Raw genomic sequence first — 8,539 nt, forward strand, 5'->3', positions numbered from 1 at the left:
GGGCCACAGTTGATGTGCCAGGACAGAGAGGGGCAACATTACCATGTGTGCAGCAATTGCAAATGCAGGATTACTCCTTCACAGATGTCAGGTTGGACCCTATAATACAGAGCGCTTGCTTGCCTTTCTCAATGATCTCCACCAGCGCCTGGTTCCAGAGCAGGGTCAGGAGGGTGAAAACATGAGGACCTTTGTAATTACCTGGGACAATGTGGCTTTCCATCACTGCAAACAATAACAACATGGTTTGAAGTCCACCCAAGACTGGTAAGTCTCTTCCTTCCACCCTATTCACCTTTCCTCAACCCCATAGAGGAGTTCTTTTCTGCATGGAGGTGGAAGGTTTATGACCATCAGCCACATGACCAGATGTCCCTCCTTGAAGCCATGGATGCTGGCTCCAGGGACATCACAGTTGACGATTGCCAAGGGTGGATCCGACATACCAGGCGGTTTTATCCCAGGTGCATCGACTTGGATAACATCAGATGTGATGTTGATGAAAACATGTGGCCTAACCCTGAAGATCGCAGAGATTAGATGCAAATTTTTTGCCTTTTTTTAGCCCCCCCCCCTCCCCCCCCTTTTATCTTGGCTTTTTGCTGTTGTTTTTTTGTTCAGAATGCTCTTGTGTGTTTCATGGATATTTTGTTCACTGTGAGCAATACTGTAAAACTTTCTCTGTCCTATCATACCGTGTTTCTACTGTACCTCCTGTAGTAAACAGTAAAGAAACAAAAACTTGTTTGCTTTTTACTGGAATGCTTTTGAATGTGAACATTACTGTACATGTGGACATACAGTTACCAACCAAGACATTTCTGGTGTCAAAATGGTGGATTGCATGTTTCGCATGCAAATACCTGTAACACTGAAACATAAAAGTCTATGCAGTTTTTGTAATGTCAATAATAGCCAGTATTTTGAAACCTGGTGTACTTTGATTGACTGCATGTACCTTGTGAAGTGAAAACAAGTGTTATTCTTTGACAGACTAATTTCATTTTGAGTCAGATTTATAGTGTTTTTGTACAGTTAGTGTGTGCAGGGAAAGATGTGTTCTATTTTGAAATGAAGAGTTAGTATATATTTAACAAAATGTATTTTTGAGAAGAAAATTATCCATTTGGCCAATTGTGTTTTGTAGGTGTGAGTCTGTGTTAAGAGTTTAGAAAAAGTATCTGAAGTATGGGTAGGCGCTTGTTAGCGATTGGAAAAAACTGTAAAAAAAAAAAAAAGGATTTCAGTTATAATAGAGCTTTAACCCATACCAACCTTTGCTGCTGAATTCTAGTAGTGGGCTTGCATGAAAGAACAAACATTTAAATCTTAGCACATGGTTAAGGAATTCAAACATATGACCAAAGCTGCTTCGTGTATGGTTGTGGGAATTTTGTGTCAGAAGTGAGAACCACTTGAGCAAAGCATCTATAGTAAAATAAAAGCATTGTAGCTTTCTTACATTTAGAGTATAAAACCCTATCAGAGTGTTCTTGTCACTCCCATGCAGTCAAAGAGAAGTTTTGCACAACATACAGCATGTACAGCCTGCCAGGGACAGAAACAAGCCATCTGGTGTGTTATTTGCTACAGTATCTTAGCAGTAGCTCTTGGGCTGAAGTGCAGTAAAAAATAGAATCAGAATGATAGAGGCTGAAAAAGCCACTGGTGATGGTTCACTTGTTTGAAGTGGGCTAGAGCCAGTGTGCTTCACAGCACACACATATACAGAAATACACACGCACACGCACACACACACACACACACACACCGGCTGTAAGACCCGCTGTTGAGAACTGGAGGTCTGCTGCAGTCAGTGCCATTTGTGAGAATACATGCTTCCAGATGTCCTCTCTGTAATTAGAGTTAGACTCAGTAAATGAGAGGTTGGATCTTGGGCTGGACCAGGCTGAGGCCCTCCCTGACTATTTAAGCTGCTTTCCAGCACTGTGCAGATTTTTATGGAAATTCTTGTCTCTGCAACCACATTTTCAAATAACATCAGCAGAGAAAGCAGAAAGACTTGAGGTAAGGTGGTAACAGCTTTCATCAGATGTCTTTGGATAATATACTTTGGTTAATGTAAATTCCATTTCTGATTTGTTATTCTAGAGAATTTCTTTTATTACTAAAGATTTATCAGAATTATTGCTCTATTTTGTCACATGTAGTGAAGAACGGCAGTGAACATAAGATTAACGAAAGCGGTCATATATGAGGTAAAAAACAAACAAACAAACAAACAAACAAAAAAATCCATCTTTTTTTCTTGCTTAGGTGTTCAAAATGTCCATCGCCCAGGCAGCGGCCAAGGCCATGCTATCTGATGCCCTGCTGCGGGATGACTCTGGGATACACCGTATCAGCCACCTGGAACTGGAGCTTCCTCTTGACAAGGTCATCAAGTTTGTGTCTGTGGGCCTTCCGCTGATGCTGGTGTGCATGGCATTTGCCCGTGAAATCTCCCTGGGTGAGCAACTCTGTGTTTTTTTTAATACTATGTCAGGACGATTGTTTTGTATTCCGTTTGCTTTTGCCCTTAATTATACCCTCATGAATATTATAGCTCTTTTTTTCTCCACGCTCTTATTGGATTTTGTGGTCCTTGTTCTAGCAATGTTAATAGTCTTCCTTGTACAGAAACAACTGATGTTGTTGAAAAATTGTAGTAACACAGCATAACCGATCTAAAGCCACACTACAAATATACAGTGCATTAACTGTTACTCAGGACAAGCACATATATACTATGTTTTAGTTAACCATTCAAATAGAGTGGATCTCAGTTTATTGTATATTATTCATTAACCTCCGTTTAAATCTATGGTTTGTAAACATAACTTAACCTGCCTCCAGCCTCCCCCCATTTATTTAACCTCTTTCCACTGCTTAATAGGGTTCTTAACTTTTTTAATCTCAAACAGATTTGCAGGTTTGATAAAGCAGAGTTTTATCCCCCATTCCCTCTAACTTTAGAATACGTATATTAGGAAATTTAATATAAAGAACTGTAAAACAAAGATATTAATTACTCAGTCAAGGAAGAGGAAAGATTTAAACATCTGTCATAAAAGGAGGACTGTAACGGCTGACTCTATTAAGACCCCCTCAAAGCCTCAACAGTACATGTTATGAAACATTGACAAGACATCATGAAATTACTGAAAACAAGAAATAACAAAGGGTTTAAAACTCCATTCAGTACTTTATTGGTTCTACTGCCATTTCTTCTGCTGTCAGAGGGAAAAAAAAACAAAAAACAATTTAAGTGGAACAAGCACACAGATACTGTATCCCTGGCCATTCATAACAAAAAGAGCACAGCTGACAATCATAAATATACTTGGCAGGTCCACAAGTGTATTGCTGCAGAGACTGACTGCCTTGACCTTGAACTAAACGTCTTCTCTACAGAGCCGGTGTGCAATCAGCCTGATGCGCCTGATACTAATTGAAACAGGGGATGATTGAGAGGAGTGTTCACTAACGGTGGCAAGCTGTAATTACAAGCCAAAGTTTTTCTCTAGCAGCTCCCCTCTATTTAAGTCAAATGAGAGGATGTGTTGATTAACCAGAGGAGGGGATGGGGAGTGTGTGTGTAGGACATGACATGGTCCTGAGATTCACAGCTCATCTGCTGCATCTTGGCTGCCTATCTGCTGGCTTGTCAGTTTCACAACAGTGCTTGAGTGTACTGTTGTCTGGAGCCTGGTTTACTTGCACCTGTGCACTTAGCCAAGAAGTCTTGTTTAAAGCACAAATGTGGAGGCGATCTGCCAATATTAACTGAGGATTAGAAGGAGGTAATAGAAGCAGGGACAGAACTTTTTTCAACACCCTCAGATTGTCAAATGGCTTGCACAGGTAGGGAACTGAAGGGGAAAATATTGTTAAAATATTGTTACAAGACTTCATGAGAAGGCATGCTCTGTTGTTTTTGTTTATAATTTTTTTTATTTAGGAATTATTTAGTAACATGTAACAAGCTGCATGAAACCATCATTGGCATGGTTAGTACATAATAATAATAATTATAATAATGCTTTCACAGCATGTCTTTTATCCTGTCTTCCTTCTCTCTCCCCAACCGGCTGTGGCAGATGGCTGCTTCTCCCTGAGCCTGGTTCTGCCGGAGGTTTCTTCCTGTTAAAAGTTTTTCCTTCCCACTGTCACCAAAGTGCTTTGGGGGTCGTATGATTGTTGGGTTTTTCTCTGTATGCATTATTGTAGGGTCTACCTTACAATATAAAGCATCTTGAGGTGACTGTTGTTGTGATTTGGCCCTGTATAAATAACTTTGAATTGAACTGAATTGAAAAAGTCCTGGGTTCTAATCTACCATGTGGCTGTGTGGAGTTTGCATGTTCTCCCCATGTCTGCTTGGGTTCTTTCTGAGTCCCTCAGCTTCCTCCCACAGTCAAAAGACAAGGGACTAAGATGAGTTAATTGGTGATTCTAAATGTGTATGCATGGTTGTCTGTCTTTCTTTGTTAGCCCTGCAACAGGCTGGCGACCTCAGTATACTCCACCCCTAAACCACTGGGAGCTGAGATAGGTTCCAAGAACACTGTGATCCTGAATTGGATAAGTGGAAGACACTGGATAACTGGATTATAATAAAAAACACAAAGTCATAGATATCAGATGTTTTATTTGAGTTCTGTGTCAATGTGGCAATACAAGTGCTCTCCTTGTATTTTTAAATATCTATATTAAAAATCATGACCATTTTAATAATTTTAGCACTTAACTAGGGCTAAATAATTACAAAAATATGCACACCGATGAGATAAGTGGGCCATGCACTGTAATCATGAGGTGGAGTGGTGAGAGAAATTATATCCTGGCAGTAGAGTAGTGGCAGCATATTTGTACTTACAGAGAGCTGGCCAAATGTGGAGGGTGCAAGGATAAAACAGACTGTTTCTCTTGCAAAGCTGCAAGTAGGTGGGGCACACTAGAGTCTTCTAACTCTAGCTCTCTGTTTAAGGGTGGAGCACCCTTGAGAAATGACAGATGGGTGTGGGTGGACGATATGTGGTAATATAAAGGTGAACTAACTATAAGGTGGGTGAGCATAAATTTGGAACACAGTCACCCAGAGTTTTTTTTTTTCTTTTAAATGCCATGTTGCCACTTGGAAACATATAATTTCTACAGAGATCTATTCCAGTGAAAGGGAAAGGGCATGCAGAACCTCAGATGTACAGCATGTGTCTAACATTGGACTTTTAGGATGGAAAACTGTGTGTGTGTGTGTGTGTGTGTGTGTGTGTGTGTGTGTGTGTGTGAGAGAGAGAGAGAGAGAGAGAGAGAGAGAGAGAGAGAGATTGCTACTGTGCAGTGGCTTACAGGGATATCGACAAAACAGAATCAACTGATGTTGCATAAAGCAATTTTCCATATTTTCACATCAGGTTATAGATCAATATTTGTATATTTTGCAGGGCCTCAGATCAGCTGTTTTCCTCCCACTAACTTCACTGTGAAGCAGGCCAGCTATGTAGACACATACTGCTGGGACTCTCTCATGCATCATGAGTTTGACAGTGATGGGAACTTCGAGGAGCGCTCCCTCTGGGTACACAAAGTGAGTTCAAAGATTCTGATCAAGCACTCTTGAATGTTATTTCTGCCTAGAGTGGATGATAAACTGCTGAAACCCCTGCAAAACTTCATTCAAAAATGTCAGTGTACCACATTTCTGAGTCAAGGATCTATTTAGTTTAGTTTTTTCTAAAAACAAATCACAAATATAAATCATTCATGCTTCTTCATTTGTAATACTAAGTTATTAATAAAAGATGAGTAGTGAGACTGGCTGTTTTTTGTGTCATCTCTATGATTGGGTGTTTTCTTCTCCATTTATTCCTAATTTCGGTTGTCATTGTCTGTCCAGATGTTCCCTTACTCTCTTTTGGCCATGGCCGTGCTGATGTACCTCCCAGCTCTAATCTGGCGCCAGCTTGTCATGCCCACACTGGGATCAGACCTGCTCTTCATAATTGATGAACTGGACAAGTCCTACAACCGCTCAGTGCGAATGGCCCAAAACATTCTGGATATGCGCCAGAACACTAAGAACCCACTGACGTTTCAGGCTGAGTTGCAGCGGTAAGGGTTTTATGATTGTTAGTTTGTAAAGTGTTCATCATTTTGTTTTTTTTCTAAAAATCATACTTTCACGTTCATATTTATGCTTTGAGTAGCTTCAGAATATGATTATTGATTCACTCACATGTCTAGTTGAATAAATCTCCAAGGACTCCTGTGATAAAACTAGGTCATTGCAGCAGCAGTAAAAAGTATCTATCATTCAGAGGATACAAAAGTGATGTTATTCTGTCTCTTGATAAACTAGGAAATCTAAGAACAATCTCTTCCTCTCCCACAGCAACTACCCTTGTTATACCCTTAAGCAAAGTGCTTAGCTACCAACAGTCTCAGTACTGTTGGAATTGTGGTCAGGAACTCCTAGGAGCCAAAAGTAGAACATTTTGGTTGTGTTGGGTGGCTCCCAGCTGGGTGTATTTGTAGCAGTACGACTATGGTTATAATTCTGAGTTTGTTCTTGTGTCATTTCAGGGCCAAGAAGAAGCGGTACTTTGAGTACCCCCTTCTGGAGAGACACATGCAGTGCAAACAAAACTCATACTTTCTTGTTAGCATGCTTTTCTTGCGAGGCTTCCTCCTCCTGATCTTCATGACTGCTGCCTGCCTGTACCTGGCCTACTTCCATCTGTCTGCCTTCCTACAGGATGAGTTTAGCTGCTTCGTACGCACAGGGATGCTGCGAGATCAGAACTGGGTCCCTGAATTGGTTCAGTGTAAAATGATTGGCCAGTTAGTCTTTCAGGTGATAAGTGTTGCTAATGGTGCCATCTATATCCTATTGGCACCTATCGTCCTCTTCAGCCTCCTTCGACTCTTTGTTTGGGATACCACCTTCATTTCTATCTATGAGGTCCTCCCAGCGCTGGACCTCATCAACAGACGACGGCTAGGTTGCCCACTGAACGACCTCAATGTCCTCTTGCTCTTCTTGCGTGCCAACATAGCTCACTTGAAGTCCTACGGGCAGGTGAGGGCTTTGTGTTCTCTGGCACCTCCACAGGTGGGGAACACCACAGCACAACAAGGTTTACATGCAATGCTGACCCAAGAGGAAATAGAGGAGCGTGAAGAGGCAGCAAAGGAGCTTGCTGAGGAAGTTGGGGAGGCCAGGGAGGAAGGGAAACTCAACTTAGTGGACATCATGACTATTCTGGGAGCAGCACAGGGAAGAGTGGTGAACTGCAATGAGAAGAGGCCTCTGGTGGAGGAGAACATGAGTCTCGGTACCGTAACACTTATCTACACACTTAAACGCCTTCTGCTAGTGGCTATTTTTGTCTACATCATTTGGGATGTACAGAAAATCATTAAGTGACCTCCAGACTACAGATACAGGTTCTAAAAAGGGAATAACAAATGCTTTACATATATAGTAGGGTGGCTTTAGCAGTGCTCATTGTATAGAAATGAAGGTCATATCCAACAGGACTTGAAGGAACCAGTTTGATAAGCAGTGGCAACTAAAGAATCCAAGTCACAATATTTTTTCTGTGTGGTTTTAAACTGCACTGCTGTATGTAACCACAGCAGAGCACCTACATTTCTAAAAGAGTCTTTTCAAAACACTGGCTTATGCTTAGATTGATAGATACGTTGATAGATAGGTAGTTATAGAGTTGTGGTACTTCCTGGTCCTAACTGCCCTCTCCGTCTCTTTACAGAGCCAAACCACCAGGGGTACCATGAGTTGAAGGAGACTGCACCATTTAGTCATTACTAGGCATCCTATGGACTTGATCAATATGATAACATGGGGGAATAAGAAAGGGAAGGGGTGGGCTGAAAACAAAACAAAACAAAAACATTTTTTGAGTTATACGACAAAAAGTTCTGGCTGTAAATGTCAATGGAGCAGGATTTGTCAGTTTTCTACAGTATCTGCCATTGAATTTCTTTGTGTCTCTCAGTATGGGTGACTGAATTACTAAAAGACAGTGTGCAAGAGAACACTTTTTGACAACGTGACATTTGTCAGAAATCAGAATTCGGTAAATATACAGTCCATACAGTACGCTACTGTACACTCCTGATTTCCATCAAGACACAAAAGAACATATTCAGTGGCAGCTATGGGTTCTGTTCATTTTCCGCAACTTCCATTGCATAATTTTATACAAGGTGAGGGTACTGAATATTTTATTTGATGTATTCCTGTCTTTTATCCTTTGTTTTCTGTGAATTACAAACACTTGTATTCTATATATTTCAAAATAAATAAATACTGTTTTTAATTAGTTGTGTGTTTTTTTAATCAGAATGAAACACATGAAGTCGCAGTTTTGCATTGTACATTTATCAAAGAGCTTCTACTCTAATACATCAAAGTCAAACTGAGCTCTTTTTTAAAGGCTGACTGAGAGCCTCTCATTTTAAAAGTGATTGTATTTTTATTTCACACAATTCTGTTCTTTCTCAATGCACAAAT

General features: G+C 40.6%; 1 protein-coding gene across 2 annotated transcripts; it reads left to right on the plus strand.

Annotated features, from left to right (window-relative positions):
• Positions 1-1,844: 1,844 nt before the first annotated feature.
• Positions 1,845-8,317, plus strand: panx3 (pannexin 3). 2 transcript variants are annotated; one of them, XM_031738504.2, is made up of 6 exons: positions 1,845-2,028; positions 2,278-2,470; positions 5,448-5,590; positions 5,900-6,114; positions 6,586-7,337; positions 7,776-8,317. In XM_031738504.2, exons 2-6 carry the CDS (start codon positions 2,287-2,289, stop codon positions 7,832-7,834), a joined length of 1,353 nt encoding a protein of 450 aa, XP_031594364.2. In that variant the 5' UTR covers positions 1,845-2,028; positions 2,278-2,286; the 3' UTR covers positions 7,835-8,317. The 2 variants fall into 2 exon arrangements, with proteins under 2 accessions (XP_031594364.2, XP_039474031.1); XM_039618097.1 differs by having other exon boundaries at positions 6,586-8,317.
• Positions 8,318-8,539: the final 222 nt, after the last annotated feature.

This window comes from Oreochromis aureus, linkage group 10 (genome assembly GCF_013358895.1).
Source record: "Oreochromis aureus strain Israel breed Guangdong linkage group 10, ZZ_aureus, whole genome shotgun sequence".
NCBI lineage: Eukaryota > Metazoa > Chordata > Actinopteri > Cichliformes > Cichlidae > Oreochromis > Oreochromis aureus.